Here is a 17,698-nt window from a genome sequence, read left to right as displayed (position 1 = left end):
TACTGACGTCACATGGCTAAGTAAAATAGAGCCATGTCGACCTCTCGGAAATTGTATAGTGTCCCAGAAATAGTTAACAGGTGCTTTTGTAGGAGCTTTTATGATGTCTCAGCTTGTCTGCATGCGAAGTCTTGTCCTAACAGATCTTGTTTACGAAAACAGTGCGGAATAACGCCGAATGCATTCCTCCTGATGGTCCTAATGTGGCACTCCGTCCATCACGTCTTATCCTTTCTGTTTCCACATACACGAATGCTCTCACCACTATGTAGAGACTCCTATATCCCAGCACAAAGGGTGTCTTGTGAATGTATGGGGATTATGATTGGTTCTTATCGAATTTACCCGCCGAATTACTGATGCTGCCGGTGTGGCAGCACTGTACACCTTCTTTTTTCTTTCTTCAGACGAGAATTTCAGCCTCAAAAAAGTTTTTTATACAGGTAGCCATACTGTACCCACAATTAAAGCTTGCAAAGTACGCTACATATCTCTTACTCAATTACACTACTATCTGACGGAGGACAGGAGCTTGAATATCAGAGCGTGAAACTGATCTCCGACCCAGCAAAATATCACTGCGTACCGTGTAGATGTAGTAAACATACAATTAGTATGATGTGCCATACAAAATCGCCCCTTTTACATGATTTGTATATATACCGTGAAGACAGACAGCATAAAACACACGCACCATAAGTATACTCGTGGCAGTAGATACACTCCTGGAAATGGAAAAAAGAACACATTGACACCGGTGTGTCAGACACACCATACTTGCTCCGGACACTGCGAGAGGGCTGTACAAGCAATGAACACACGCATGGCACAGCGGACACACCAGGAACCACGGTGTTGGCCGTCGAATGGCGCTAGCTGCGCAGAATTTGTGCACCGCCGCCGTCAGTGTCAGCCAGTTTGCCGTGGCATACGGAGCTCCATCGCAGTCTTTAACACTGGTAGCATGCCGCGACAGCGTGAACGTGAACCGTATGTGCAGTTGACAGACTTTGAGCGAGGGCGTATAGTGGGCATGCGGGAGGCCGGGTGGACGTACCGCCGAATTGCTCAACACGTGGGGCGTGAGGTCTCCACAGTACATCGATGTTGTCGCCAGTGGTCGGCGGAAGGTGCACGTGCCCGTCGACCTGGGACCGGACCGCAGCGACGCACGGATGCACGCCAAGACCGTAGGATCCTACGCAGTGCCGTAGGGGACCGCACCGCCACTTCCCAGCAAATTAGGGACACTATTGCTCCTGGGTTATCGGCGAGGACCATTCGCAACCGTCTCCAGGAAGCTGGGCTACGGTCCCGCAGACCGTTAGGCCGTCTTCCGCTCACGCCCCAACATCGTGCAGCCCGCCTCCAGTGGTGTCGCGACAGGCGTGAATGGAGGGACGAATGGAGACGTGTCGTCTTCAGCGATGAGAGTCGCTTCTGCCTTGGTGCCAGTGATGGTCGTAGGCGTGTTTGGTGCCGTGCTGGTGAGCGTCACAATCAGGACTGCATACGACCGAGGCACACAGGGCCAACACCCGGCATCATGGTGTGGGGAGCCATCTCCTACACTGGGCGTACACCTCTGGTGATCGTCGAGGGGACACTGAATAGTGCACGGTACATCCAAACCGTCATCGAACCCATCGTTCTACCATTCCTAGGCCCGCAAGGGAACTTGCTGTTCCAACAGGACAATGCACATCCGCATGTATCCCGTGCCACCCAACGTGCTCTAGAAGGTGTAAGTCAACTACCCTGGCCAGCAAGTTCTCCGGATCTGTCCCCCATTGAGCATGTTTGGGACTGGATGAAGCGTCGTCTCACGCGGTCTGCTCGTCCAGCACGAACGCTGGTCCAACTGAGGCGCCAGGTGGAAATGGCATGGCAAGCCGTTCCACAGGACTACATCCAGCATCTCTACGATCGTCTCCATGGGAATAGCAGCCTGCATTGCTGCCAAAGGTGGATATACACTGTACTAGTGCCGACATTGTGCATGCTCTGTTGCCTGTGTCTATGTGCCTGTGGTTCTGTCAGTGTGATCATGTGATGTATCTGACCCCAGGAATGTGTCAATAAAGTTTCCCCTTCCTGGGACAATGAATTGACGGTGTTCTTATTTCAATTTCCAGGAGTGTATTTCCCAGGAGGTAGGGCGGTCATCCAACTCCAACACGTGACTTGAGCGCCCTCAGTGGATGTAAGTCACTTTCAGAACTGTTGTTCAAAGACTGACTCGTTTCCCCCTCGGCACAAATGCGTTACTGTTTCTGGTCTGGACCTTCTTGCTTGCACGCTTTTCTACACACGTCTCCAGACTCTGTGATTACAAGAACATATCTAATTTCGCATGATTTGCTAGAATATAGTACCATTTTCGCGGTACTTCTCGATATGAAACACGTATCAATATCGCTTGCATAGCAGTACGGCTCACATGATATAATTCTGAAGATATAGACTGGAAATTATTTCTCTAGAAACCTGAAACTGTAGATAGGCATTGTGTGCTGTAATCCATAGAGTAACAAGAAACTTTTCCCATCTGCAAAGCTCTTTTCATGAAAAAACTCGACAAAAGAAAAATAGAGATGCTTAATCTTCAATCGATCTAATCTCAACTAAATAAAGAAGTCAAATGCGAAGAAGTAGTCAACCAAACAAATTCTGTGGGTCTGAATAATGGTCCAACACAAAGGCACGTCCATATTGAATCATGTCAAATTTCCACTTAATCACAAAAGCTGCTTAACACATACTAAAGTATTAGTTTGCTATTCGGTCGTCTATAGGACAATACAGATAAGTCTACATTGTGACACTCAAACAGGCCTCTCCATTCGGATAGCTTCTACCATTAATGGGAAATGCGAATCATTCTGGACTTAGAAATGTCAGTACCATTCTTATGACTTGACATGCTCTTCCCTTTGCTGTCACAGTATTTCATGCCAGATCCATTCCTTCCTTCGCACATGCCTGAACACAAACACATACTTTATAAGCCTGATGCTCAAGGCGAACCTATCATGTACCCCCTACTACTAAGTAAAATACTTCATTAATAACTGATCGCTGGCGATACGAAATACTACTGATTGAAAATCAACGATGGGTGGACATGTCTCATAAGTTTTTCTTGTGAGTGCTACCACCATGTCTTATAATGAGAGGTTTAATCGTCTTACAAACCGCCAGATGTTAAAAAACCCGATACCAGCAACTACTGTACATTACTGACACAAGCGGTCTTTCTCCAGTATTTGTAACACATTCTGTCTCAATGCCGTATCATATTTCTGGCACTCTTATATCTCAAAACGAGCCCTCTTTCTCGAACCTATCTGCTACAGTAAAATTCCAACATTGGTTTAGGTAGCCCCTATATATCTTGCAACTGCCCCTCTGACTCTGCGCTACCACCCCTACTGCTTTGCGCATGTGATTATTGCAATGTAAGTCGGAACTGAGAAGTCAGAGGAAGCTATATCTACCACCTTCGGCAACCCGTGTGGAAACAGGCGAAACTGAGTTACTGTGACGGAAGTGCGCTTGGACCATTCTACGGAAATGGAGCTTCTCCTGCAACACGGAGTAGTAAAAAGACAGTACGGGAACTGGGCGAAGGACGGGGATTCTGCTGCTGCATTGTGGAGCTTCTCCAAACTACAGGCAGGTACCACAGATCCATTGTGGTGCTTCTCCAAACTACAAGCAGGTACCACAGATCCACGTCCCTCAGAGACCATTCACGTCCATGACCCCAATATTCTATCATCGTTATTCAGTTCCATCCACCAGAGAAAAATTACAAACTATAAAAGCTCCACTAACTTCATTCGCTAGAGAACTCGATAAGATTTTTGTCGCATCTTTCACCTCCCATACATCAAACGCAAATACCGCTTCCATGCTGGCTCCGAGCACATGTGATGATCCTATTAAATATAAAGGTATTGATCCACTGCATGGGCCAGTTTAAAGTTTCATCACATATACTGTAGTAGACCTGAGTTAGCATTCGAGTGTGGATCCGTCGCACATTATATCCAGAGCAATTTTGTGATGCGGATCCACAATATGCTGCACAGAGGATAGGGTTTGAAGGCGGATCCACCATGCACAAGGTATGAAGTGGTGTTTGGGTCCTGATATACAATATACCACATCCGAGTTAATGTTTGAGGTGTATCCACCACATGGGGTATCCAGGATAGGGTTCGCAAGTGGACCAATCACCCGCTATGTGTGAATACATGTTCTATGATCGAAATTTGGTCCCCCAGAGGTGGACGTGGGTCCTGGGTGCCTTCCAGGACACGTGTATATACACATACATATATACACATACAGAAAACAGAGCAAACGCTCTCCAAATGTAGAGGTGACTGGACACAATCGAGTACAGTGCTATTACTACAACTCCTGAACATTTAAGTTGGGGCAGGTGTTGGCAACTGTGCTACATTTACAAGCAATTTTAGAACCCAGAGCGACAGGTTGTGTCATGATCGCATGGATAGATCTGACATAAAATCGATAGAATTGCGAAAAATGATGAGGGAATAAGCATAAATTGACCAAATATATACCAAAATGCACAGAAATTGAGGAGTTACTTGCGTATCTTCTGGTTCGCGCAGAACAATTTGTACATGGGAACAAGTATGTGGCAGCAAAAGGAATCCAAGGAACGTAGATATGGAACCAAAGAGAATCAGGGAAGCAGTCAATTTTTTTCCCACTGAGGCAGCATTATACTGTATGTCTATTGAGGTACCAGTGATACACGCGAGTTGACTACTGATTTGACGCTTTTCAGGAAGGCAGAGAACCATCCACCTCTAAACGTAAGATGTATCTGCATTAAAGGATGACAGATAGTGGACAGGGACATCGATTGAGATGGAGCTGTTTCGAGGTACGATTTAATGGTAGACTGATGATGCATTCTAGAGAGGGAGAGGTTGCTGCAGGTCAATTTTTCCACTGTTCTGTCAGGATGCATCAGTCGCATGACATAGCCTGCGTTCGACTCGTATACAGTCACGTGTTCTGTATGTGATTTAAAGCACTGTCTACTTGCGATCGTTACAACTTATTACTTAATTTGGTATCAAAGGCGGTAGAATGGTTTAAGGAAATGGGTGACATGGAAAACCACTCAACAGAAGAATAGGTTAAGTGCCGGCAAAGGGCCAAATATTAGGTTAAGACACCCAGAGTACAGTGCCGAACATTAGCTTATGCAACATGTTTGCTCCACGTAATTACTTCTTACAAGACCTACATGCTTCCAAACAGCAGAGAATGATGAGCAAGAGAAATCCAGCCCCCACAAACTGATTTTTTTTAATAAATAAACAATATACCCTTGAATTTCCTGTTATGACACTCTTCCTCCACCACATGGCCAATTTGTATTACATCACAGAATGGACGAACAATGCCATCTGGTGGCAGTACTGTGTACTAGGGTAGTTGGACTCCAGAGCCCTTGGCGACCACACTGTTTCCTGCCATTTTTGCCACTATCTTGGGTTACATCACAAAACAGACAACAGCATCCTTTGGTGGCAGTACTGTGTACTAGGTCAGTTGGACTCCAGAAATTGTGGTTAACACATTGGATGGAAATACTGCCTCTAATTGCTTCAACAAATAGTGCGTGCAAAATAAAGACTTATGTCTAGCACAGGTCGAGTCCTCTTCCCCCATTTCCTAGAAGGAGGTGGCGGTCGGATGATTTAGGTTGGTGAAAGTAGCCCAACTAATCTATTTTCCCACCATTTTCTTAGGTTAGTAGAGGTTGCATTGTCCTGATGGAATTTGAATTTCCTACCAGGGGGCATGGCACTTTCCCACCAGAGAAGTTATTTATTTGATCAATTTAATTAAGTGGTAAATCAAATTGATAAGAGTGAAAGAGCAGGCTTGTTCCAATAACTCAGACCTGAAAGTGTACCTGTAGCAGCGAGGGGGAAGGGGGGAGGAGTGTGGTGGAGGGGTGGGGGTGGGGATGACAATAGGTTAAGTGCATGTCAATCAAAAGGAAATGGGGATGATATGGGAAAGCACTTAACAGAACAATAGATTTTTCACCTGTCAATCAAAGGAGAACAATAGGTTTGCTCCTAAGTGCATACTGCATACCTGCCCCTGATGTAGGCAACCCACACTAACATAATGCACGCCGGCTGTGGTGGCCGAGCTGTTCTAGGCGCTACAGTCCGGAACCGCGCGACCGCTACAGTCGTAGGTTCGAGTCCTGCCTCGGGCATGGGTGTGTGTGATGTCCTTAATTTGGTTAGGTTTAAGTAGTTCCAAGTTCTAGGGGACTGATGACCTCAGAAGTTAAGTCCCACAGTGCTCAGAGCCAATTAACATAATGCACCCTCTTCTGCTTTGTCCCCCTACTGGCGCTCTGTGCAGACGATGCTGTGCACTACACACATTTGCTGCCTCATTACTGACCGAAGTGACCATTTAAAGCTCTCCACTGTGGTGAAGGGTTACTGCAAATGTCCAGTTTAAAAACTTTGGCTCTTTTATTTATTTTTATATGAAGTGTTGAAGACAATTTGGTTTTATCAAATTTTACCCGTAAGGCATGCAGTTATATTGGTTTACTTTCTGCTGTTAATTAATTGACTGGATTTTTATTATTCTTCATAGTTTACTAATTTTTCTTAGCAGAAATACCATAAAGTTGTACACTTACTTTCTGTGTCTACTCACTAAGAATACTTCTTATTGATATGTGTTCATTGCACGAGCTGTCACTTTTTGAAAAAGATGTATTGCTCCTCGATTCTTATAGGTATGCTATAATACTGAGCATAATGAAAGATTTCAGCTGCACGGTTGCTTGATTATTATATTTCATAGGGATGCATTTTCCGATGTGAAGACATGGAGATGCTTTAAGATGTTAGAATCTATTTTATTATTTTTCAGTGTCATATTTAGTTATTATTTTATGAAAATGATTCTCAAAAATACAAACAAATTTATCGAGAAGAATATTGCATTAATTCTAGCATTAGCTTTGTTGGCAATGTTATTGAATATTCCATGGGGAAGAGAGTAGTTGCTGCACATGAGCGATGCCAGTCTTCTTCAGCAGTTTACACACATTTCCAGTGAATCCTCTGGTTATAGTCATCTTACAACATGTCAAGCAGCATCTATAGATTCAAACGGACTCGATTCTTGCCCATTCACAGACTACTATCTGAACACGAAACATCAAGAGTTAACCCCCTAATCAACGAGTACCTCCTACTGCTGCACAGATTTTACTCAACAGTTGCAAAAGTTTCATTTATTTAATAACTGCATATCTCATTGTTTTACATGTTCTTGTGTTTCTGTGTAACTGGAATAAAATGCATAATTATGTGCTGGGTAACATTTAAAATGAATTTATGGTATACCTTTAAATAAATACACAATACTTCATAAAACGTATCATGTTTTTAAGAGTATGTACCAATAATTTCTAAAACAGTTATTAGAAAAGTTTTATGAGATGTGTGCGGACAAAGAAACAGTCACGAGCGTCAGCAATGACAGTGAGTAATAAATAAATGATCTCTGCTTAGTAAAACACATATTTAAATTAACATGGAAATACCTGTGAATGAGATGTTAGGAGAGATGACGTCACTGCCAAGCGACATCGTCAGGCGATTTCCTCCTCGCGTGGTAGCACCAGCAGCTCTGTAACACAACACACAGGAAAGACAGTGAGGCAGCTAATTTACAACGTGCTTGAGCTTGTTAACATACCCTGACGTCTTTTGTTTTGATGGGAGAGGCTTCCACCCGATGGAGTCAAATCGCCATTTCACTACTTCAGCTCTTAATGTAGCCTCTGACCAGAGAAACTGCATACAGAATAGAACTCTAACAAGGACTGCAAACTACACTGACGGAAAAAAATCGCAACACCAAGAAGATGCGCAACATACACTAGAGTTGATGGGTGTGTTTCTTCACGTGGAAGACGGCGCCTGCTCAGATTCCGCTACCGTCGCATAGGGGTGGCGGTAGTAGTGGCACTATGAATACGCAAATCAAGTTCGCTTTAGATAAAAAGTGTAAGTGTCGCGAGCCTTAGTTACCTCTGAGATCGGACGTGATGGCTCGATGGCAGTCAAGAGTGCCTTCAAGGCTACAAAGACGCCAATATCAACACCATATTGACGAGGAGCTGGATATTCGTTACGCGATATTACAGAAATACTTGGCAGGAATGTGGCCACTGCACACGACTGCCGGCAGCGGTTGTCATGGGAACGTGCGGTCGCAAGAGGGCAGGGCGCCGGACGGCCTCGCCGCACTGCCGAGAGGGAAGACCATTGTGTTCAGCGTATGGCCGTGGCGCATCGCACTGCATATGCGGCAGCAGTCTGAGGAGCAACTGGCGCAGCAGTGGCACAACGGATTGTTAAAGATAGGCTACTTGAAGGATAGCTCCGAGGCACAGGCCCTGTAGCGTGCATTCCGCCGACCCCAAACGACCGCCGTTTGCGACTTCAATGGTGGCAAGAGCTCTCTGGAGGGCAAGCTGGAGGTCTGTTGTATTTTCTGGTGAAAGCTGGTTCTGCCTCGGTGCCAGTGATGAGCGTGTGTTGGTTAGGAAGAGGCCAGTTCAGGGCCTGGAGTCAACCTGCCTGCCTGCCAGACACACTGGACCCACACCTGTAGTTACGGTCTGGGGTGAGATTTCGTACGACAGCGGGAGCGCTCTCGAGGTCATCCCACGCACCCTGTTTGTAAATCTGTACGTCAGTCTGGTGATTCGACCTGTTGTGCTGCCACTCATGAACTGCACTCCAGGGGACGTTTACCAACAGCATAACGCCTGCCCACACGGTTTACCAACAGGGTAACGCTCGCCCACATAACGCTGTTGTAACCCGACATGCCCTACAGCGTGTCAACGTTTTGCCTTGGCTTGTTCGATCACCAGATCAGTGTCCAATAGAGCACATTTGGGATCATCGGACCGAAACTTTGGCGTCATCCGCGAACAGCATTAACCGTCCCTGTATTGATCGACCGAGCGCAACATGCATGGAATTCCATCCCGCAAACTGACATCCGGCACCTGTACAACACAAGGCATGCACGTGTCCATGCTTGCATTCAATGTTCTAGCGGCTGTTCCAATTATTAACGTACCAGCATTTCACATTTGCAGTGGCCTATCTGGTGCTTACATGTACATCTGATTAAGCAGTGATAATCACAGATATGTTACCTAGACCAATGTACTGTGGCAATTTCATTACTCTACATTAATTATATTTTGGTGTTCCGTTTCTTTTCTTTATCTTTTTGCATGTGCACCACAAACGTTCCGAAATAAAAAAAACTAGTCCCTTAGGCTCATCCTCAACCCAAAAAAGGACACATGAACCGTTGGAAGCAGTTTAAAAGTTTTTTACTGAACTGATACGTTCTTAAAACAGTATAATAAACTGAAAACTTAGTCTTTCATTGTTCTTTGTTTCTTTGGTAACGTATTTAACCAAAATTGAGACGTAAATCGCTGGAGGAAAACCTAAGAAAGAGGCTATGATTTCACTGGAATTCCTTCGGAAAAAGGACGGCTTAGCCCTGTAACTAACTTGCGGGAATTAAATCGTTGTGGAACTGATGTAACAGTCATTGTGCGGAATACGTATGTCATTTGTTACTCATATACAACCATGGGAGACGGTGTGATGTTACGAGTGGAGTGTCCACCATACAGCGTACTCTGAAACAGTGGGTGTGGCTGAGTGCTGTGTGGCTGGCTGGTTGCGCTGTAGTGGCCGGGCCAGGAGAGCGAGCCAGTGCTGAGCGACATCGAGAGTGTTTGGAAGCAGCCGTGAGAGCGGCTGGGATGAGCTCTCTGGCGGGCTGCAGTCTGCTCGCAGATCCCGTGGCGCCTGAGGCAAACTACGCCGCCACACGTTTGTGGGTGTTGCGCAAAAGGCCAGGTTCTGAAGGTTCGAAAATTCACTGAAAACGCTAAGGCTATACCCACACATATTACAGAAAACCTGATGACAGTACTGAAATCGCAATAAAGAGAAGAGCTTGCTGAAATTATTATCGTATGTGTAAGGTCAATATCAAAGATGTTATTTGCATTTATGTACATTCGTGTTCAGAAAAAAACACAACGCTTTGAAGGAATAGAGATAGGACATTCATATTCACAGGACATGTACATTAGTATGTTTTGCGGAAATGATTAACATTTCAGTCACCTCGGTTCAGCATGTGTGTTGCCTTGTAGGCAGTGAGTCCGCCATGAGCCCTGGTAATTCGTTCCGTGCGTGATGACGTCGACGCGGATGAGGCCCCAATGGCGTCCTGTGGTGTGGCCGTCCGTACTGCATTCGCTTGGTCCCAAAGATCACAGTCACTGGATTGGTGGCGTCGATTCGTTTAGTGACTTAGCGCGAAACAAAACATTCAGAGTTTTGTTTATCATGTCGACAGAGATAACTTTACTTCATTCTGCCCCTTTATAGCTGCTAAGCTCTAATCTTTCCTAATATCACAACGCGGCCATTACATTTACGAGTGGCCTTCTCCAACTTCTTCCTGAAATGTTCTGCCACTAGCACTGCTGAGGCCCAGCGAGTCTACAAAAGGAGCCGACAACCGTTTTATCCAAAGACGTATCTTCATCCAAATCCTTTTCCATTCGGGATATGTACGGGGCTCACTAAATATCATCGTGTTATAAACATGGCTGCACCACCAAAATAATATATCCTCATGATATACGTCCTAATCTGAATTCGGACAGGCACGCTGTTAAATAATTCTACATTTTCTTCATCCGCCCCGCAATGACAAATGCTGCCCTCTGCAATTAATGGAAATGTTATTCTTTATTATCGAAATTAGTATATAATTTTTTATCGAGCATTTAGAGGCGTTTCTCCGTCCTAAAAGGCCTACATATGAACGTGATATGTATTCTATTATACGCCACCCACCATCTCTTCTTTACTCTGCTACTAGCAATAGGGGAAATTCTTTGACAGTGCCAACCACTCGTTCTGTCAGAACGTCAGATTATCAAATGGCCATCGATGGAAGGACTAGAAACACGTACCCCCGGAAAATATGTCGCAGTAGACTTCCTACACTACTCTACCCCGTTCCCCCACCTGTTACAGAACCCCAATCAGATTCAGATCTGTTCCTTATTCGTTGATATTAGAGAACATTATTCCGCCTTCCATTTGTTAGATAGCAAGTGAACCATTGGTGAGTTTCTTTTCTTCAAGTACATAATGTTGCAGCTTAGGCAGAGTATTGCGTGGCCCAGACAATCGAAGACTTTGTTAAACCACGGGAGGTATCTGCCATCCCCGCCATTTAGGTATTCGAGGAAAACGGAACAGGCTGGACACGTCGCGCACATTCCCGGTTGGCGCTGAGGAACCAGATCTACGAGGTGTGTTCAAAAAGCACGGTGAATTTTCATTTTTTAGAAATAATTTTTTATTCGTCTACTTTAATGTTATCGCCTTCGAAGTAGTTTCCGTTAGATACTATACACTTAGGCCAGTGCCCCTTCCAATCCCAGAAACGCTTCTGGAACTCGATCTCTGGGATGACACCTCGCTCTTGAAGCGAGGCTCTTCTAGGCTCTTCAAAGGTTGTACACTGAGGTGACAAAAGTCGTGGGATAGCAATTAACAGCGGGCCGGACCTTCTTTTGTCCGGCACAGTACAGATACTCGGCGTGTCGTCGGAAGCCGGCTGCAGAAGTGTTGTGCCATGCTGCCTCCACAGCCGTCCGTAGCTGCGGAAGTGTTGCCGGATTTTGTGCACAACCCGACCCTTCGATTACGTCTCATAAATGTTTGATTTGTGCCCAAATCATTTGTTCGAATTATCCCGATTGTTCTTCAAACCAATCCCCAACAATTGTGGCCCACTGACATTGTAAGTAGGCTGTTTAGTTGTTTTTTTTTTTTTTTTAATTGGTAACGCCGCCGCCACGTAGCGCTCTGTATGAAAATCACTGGCTGTGCCGTGTGCAGTCTGTGGCTGGTTGGCATTGTTGTAATACTCGCCATTGTAGTGTCGGGCATCGGCAGCTGGATGGTAACAGCGCGTAGCGTTGAGCAGTTGGAGGTGAGCCGCCAGCAGTGGTGGACGTGGGGAGAGAGATGGCGGAGTTTTGAAATTTGTAAGAATTGGTGTCATGAACTGCTATATATATTATGACTAGTGAGGTAAATTCATTGTTTGTTCTCTATTAAAATCTTTCATTTGCTAACTATGCCTATCAGTAGTTAGTGCCTTCAGTAGTTTGAATCTTTTATTTAGCTGGCAGTAGTGGCGCTCGCTGTATTGCAGTAGCTTGAGTAACGAAGATTTTTGTGAGGTAAGTGATTTGTGAAACGTATAGGTTAATGCTAGTCAGGGCCATTCTTTCGTAGGGATTTTTGGAAGTCAGATTGCGTTGCGCTAAAGATATTGTATGTCAGTTTAAGCACAGTCTTGTATAATTTTTCTAAGGGGACGTTTCATAAGTCGACCCTTAGCCGAGGATACCTCACTGGAATCTTCTGATTTTTTCTTGTAGTTTGTGTAATTAATGTAGATTTTTTTATTGCTAGCGTGTAATCATAGAGAGAATTTCCTTTGTGGTTGTAGTCTTTCATTGTTGTACAGTACAACAGTTGTGGCATGCATGTAGAGTTGCACCAAGTATTTCGCAGCTGCGCTTGCAATTAACTAGATATTATTTTCAGTGCTATGTTAATGTGTTCTCTTATTTTTGTTTTTCAAATTGTGTTTTTCTGTGTTGTCGTGTGAAAAATTGTGACAATAATGGCGTGTGAAAAACGTAATACTAGGCTCCAAAGTAAACTGAGAAATGACAGTGAAGACGAAAGCAGTGTGTTAGCGCCACCATGTAATGAATTAACTAATGTTCAAAGTAGTAATTTGGTAATTGTGTATAGGGAAATGGAGCGGGTTGCAAATAATGGTGTAGGCAGTGAAACAATTAGTGAACAGGGAAGTGTTATCGATCGATCGGTCGGCAACAGCTTGCCTCAGGATTCCGAAATGACAGGACACAATCTTGCAAATACTGTAGATTCAGATTTTGCGTCCTCTCCGTTTTCTCAAATAAATCAAGACACATTTTCTGCTTTTCAAAATGCGAATATTGCCGGTTCAAATGCACTGCTGAGTAGCACTGAGGAACATGTTTCAGACACCAGTGCACTGTTATTACAGTTAATGCAACAAATGGGACAAAGGCTACAAAAGTTAGACACAACGCTTGAACAAAATCAGAAACAAATGGGACAAAATCTTCAAAAGTTAGACACAATGGAAGAAAATCTTCAAAAGTTAGACACCTTGGAACAAAATCAGAGACAAACACAGCAAAAGCTTCAAAAGTTGGACACAATGGAACATAATCTTCAAAAGTTAGACACAATGGAACAAGATCAGAGACTAACACAGCAACAGTTGGACACAATGGAACATAATCTTCGGAAGTTAGACACCACACTTGAACAAACACGTGAAGATTTAACTACTGAGTTACATAACATTGAATCGAAATGTCAAAAAATCTGTAATGACGTAAAAACACAAATTTGTGAGCATTTTCAACCTATTTTTTCGCGGCATGAAAACTCATTACAGAATCACAAAGCAGCCATAAAAGAATTGCAAACTGTTGTTCGTGAAAATCACGACACCTTGCAAGCTAAAATGGACTCAGTTGCATCCACCGATTCGGTTACGCAACTTGCAAGAACTCAGGAAAACTTAAAGGACACAGTAGATTCGATTTCAACACAAATGGACACTCTGAAACTTGGTTCAGAAAAACACACTGAGGAAATGTGTTCACTATCGGAGAAAGTAGCCGAACTTTCGGATCAGTTCACTAATTTATCTACGAAGGTAGATGATAATCTGAATGACACAAAACCGGTAGTCTTTAATGACACAGAAGAGTTCGAACAAATTAGGAAATTCAAACAAGATCAGAATCAAATTAATACGCAACACCAAAGAGAAATCCGGGAAGTACAAGATCAGCTGACACAGGTAATATAAGAATTACGTATTTCAGAGGACAGTCGCGCTCCAACACTGGAAGAGGGACTTATAAATACGGAAAAGCCACAAAATAATAACACAGGGCATTTCGGAAATTGTGAAAGAAATTGGTAAGGTGCACCGAATTTTCAGATGGAACTGCCGACATGATGTAACAATGAACGATGTGCTACCCGCCGACACGATGATTTTGACTATAAGTTGTTCATTACTACACGTAAATTCAAAACATTTAAGAATTCTGGCAACGACATTCATCCACAAGCGTGGCTCCATCAATTCTCTCATTGTTTTCCTCCCAACTGGTCACTAGAGCACAGATTAGAATTTATGTGTGGCTACTTAGAGAATGAACCAGCTGATCGGTCATTCACGATTGCCACAGTGAAGGAGAATTTTACCATGCCTTCCTCTCAGCATATTGGTCCCAAGCCACACAAGACCGAGTAAAACATAGCATCATAATGATGAAACATTTCGAACAATCTGAATTTTCCAGTCTTGTGAAATATTTTGAAAACATGTTACACAAGAATCAGTACCTGTCAAACCCATACAGCCCGTCAGAACTCATCCGCATTTGCCTAATCAAACTACCTGAACATTTACGACATATTATGGCAGGACGTTGCAAAGATGACATTGAGGCTTTTCACGGATTGTTACAAGAATTGGAAATTAATACTGACAATCGCGGAACGCGGAAACAGGAACACAACAATTACAGGTCACATCCGTCGCAATTCCGCGATGAAAGAAACAATAACTGGACACGGCAAGGCTATTCTCACAACACAAATCGTGACCAAAACAGACACAATCCATATGACAACCGTTGGAAGAGTAATAGTTACAGAGAAAGATCGCATTTCCGTAGTAATGAATATGACAGAGACAATCATAGAAACAGACAATATGGCAACCAGAACTATTATCATCACGGGAGATGGAATAACTTCAGACGCAACGGTCCAGCGCGCAGTTACGATTCAGGGAGAAATTCTCCACCACGTGACCGACAAGAAATTAATTACAGAAATTACCGACATGACGACAGACGATATGATCGTAACGACAGACCTGAATTGCACCAGAACTGGCGGGATTAAAAAAGAGCTGGGCCCTCTCGGCAAGGTGAATTTGTAGAAGTTAGGTCTCCTAATCCCAATAACGGCGCGCGCCAACAAAGAGACAGACAATGACTCGCACCGCAGGCAGCCGCGTGCGCCGGCTGGCTGAGAGAAAAATAACACAGACGCTAACCTTGAGAAAAATTTTAGCATTCTTTACCGACGTATACGACATGATAATCCCGTTGAAGCTCGAGCTTTGCATAGTAGGAAGAGTAAAGGTTTACACCACATTTCACATGTAAAACCGTTTATTGAAAGATAATCTGATTTTTAACTTTGTCTTTGCCATAAAGCTGTTCACTTCACATTACCAGTATGCTTTGTCAGACTTATAAACTGTTAATATGCAACAATGTTTGAAGTTTACTATCCAGTCTAGAGCCTAGGGAACATTTTTAAACAGAAATTACGAATGCATTGTTATAGTGAACAGACGTCACAGTGTTATTGTGCGTGTACATTCTTGCTTGTTAGTTGCACGATTACGTAACGACCATAAGGCTCACATACTTAGAACATTTACCAGTACTGCTAATGAGATTTTAATGCAACATTTTGGTTTACTTGAAAATAAATTCTGGATTTAAAGTACTTTCCGTGAGATTAAAGATGACTTAGCATTTGGTTTCTGTGACAGCTACACGATTTTATCACGACGCTACTAATGAGTGACAATTTACAATGTTGCTTTTGCACTGTATCTGTTTTATATCTGCACAGTTTTTCTGAATTTTTCTGGAAAGTAAAACATGTTTTAGTAGTAACTTTGTGGTATAGCTACAATGAGACAGCCTTTTCTGTAGCACAACAATACGTTACAGTACAGTACTTACTTCATCACGGCAATAAGCGTAGTAACTACGATATCTATACGCAAAGCATTTCACCTTCGTTTATGATGAGGTAAGTACATTGACTTCAGCAGAACTTTGCTTACAGAGGACGGTAACTACGACAGTTCCACAGAATTATCTTACAGCAAATCGCACATTTAGCAACACAGGGCACGCATTTGAGTGATTAATTTCGTACTTAAACCATTTATTTATTAATATTGTTGAATTAAAAAGAAAGTTTTTTGTGATACATTTCATTCCATTGCTGTAATCTGTAACACCTGAGGGTATAATTACATTAATCCTCAGGGGGTACACGTCTACTTTGTGTACCATGTCTTTGGCAAGCACAAGGAGCCCTAGCTAATATGGTATTTGCTTATACAACTTTACACATCGGTACCGTATTTCTCTAACACATTAATTACACAGCTATCTGATCATTTAACTGGGAGAGACAAACATTCATTTTACTACATCAGTGACAGATGTTTACGTAATTACACAGTTGGATAACTTCACACTCACGAAATTGTATTTTGTCTGTACTTTGTGAACTGTTCATATTTTTTCAGAACCATTGTGATACTATAGGAGCTTTCTACATCTACATGACTACTCTGCAATTCACATTTAAGTGCTTGGCAGAGGGTTCATCGAACCACAATCATACTATCTCTCTACTATTCCACTCCCGAACAGCGAGCGGGAAAAACGAACACCTAAACCTTTCTGTTCGAGCTCTGATTTCTCTTATTTTATTTTGATGATCATTCCTACCTATGTAGGTTGGGCTCAACAAAATATTTTCGCATTCGGAAGAGAAAGTTGGTGACTGAAATTTCGTAAAAAGGTCTCGCCGCGACGAAAAACGTCTATGCTGTAATGACTTCCATCCCAACTCGTGTATCATATCTGCCACACTCTCTCCCCTATAACGCGATAATACAAAACGAGCTGCCCTTCTTTGCACCCTCTCGATGTCCTCCGTCAATCCGACCTGGTCAGGATCCCACACCGCGCAGCAATATTCTAACAGAGGACGAACGAGTGTAGTGTAAGCTGTCTCTTTAGTGGACTTGTTGCATCTTCTAAGTGTCCTGCCAATGAAACGCAACCTTTGGCTCGCCTTCCCGACAATATTATCTATGTGGTCCTTCCAACTGAAGTTGTTTGTAATTTTAACACCCAGGTACTTAGTTGAATTGACAGCCTTGAGAATTGTACTATTTATCGAGTAATCGAATTCCAACGGATTTCTTTTGGAACTCATGTGGATCATCTCACACTTTTCGTTATTTAGCGTCAACTGCCACCTGACACACCATACAGCAATCTTTTCTAAATCGCTTTGCAGCTGATACTGGTCTTCGGATGACCTTACTAGACGGTAAATTACAGCATCATCTGCGAACAACCTAAGAGAACTGCTCAGATTGTCACCCAGGTCATTTATATAGATCAGGAACAGTAGACGTCCCAGGACGCTTCCCTGGGGAACACCTGATATCACTTCAGTTTTACTCGATGATTTGCCGTCTATTACTACGAACTGCGACCTTCCTGACAGGAAATCACGAATCCAGTCGCACAACTGAGACGACACCCCAT

At 43.5% G+C, this 17,698-nt stretch overlaps 1 protein-coding gene across 2 annotated transcripts in view; it reads right to left on the bottom strand.

Moving 5' to 3' along the window:
- LOC126267437 (sodium/potassium/calcium exchanger 3-like) overlaps positions 1-17,698 on the bottom strand; it is a 292,258-nt gene that overhangs the window by 213,450 nt on the left and 61,110 nt on the right. For both annotated transcript variants that reach the window (XM_049972698.1, XM_049972697.1), the window contains one exon: positions 7,640-7,725. In XM_049972698.1, coding sequence (XP_049828655.1) covers positions 7,640-7,685 — 46 coding nt within the window. In that variant the 5' untranslated portion in view covers positions 7,686-7,725. The remainder of the gene's footprint in view (positions 1-7,639; positions 7,726-17,698) is intronic.

Source organism: Schistocerca gregaria, chromosome 4, assembly GCF_023897955.1.
Source record: "Schistocerca gregaria isolate iqSchGreg1 chromosome 4, iqSchGreg1.2, whole genome shotgun sequence".
Classification (NCBI taxonomy): domain Eukaryota; kingdom Metazoa; phylum Arthropoda; class Insecta; order Orthoptera; family Acrididae; genus Schistocerca; species Schistocerca gregaria.
Note: the sequence above shows the minus strand (reverse complement) of the source record. Positions and strands in the feature narration are given on the sequence as shown.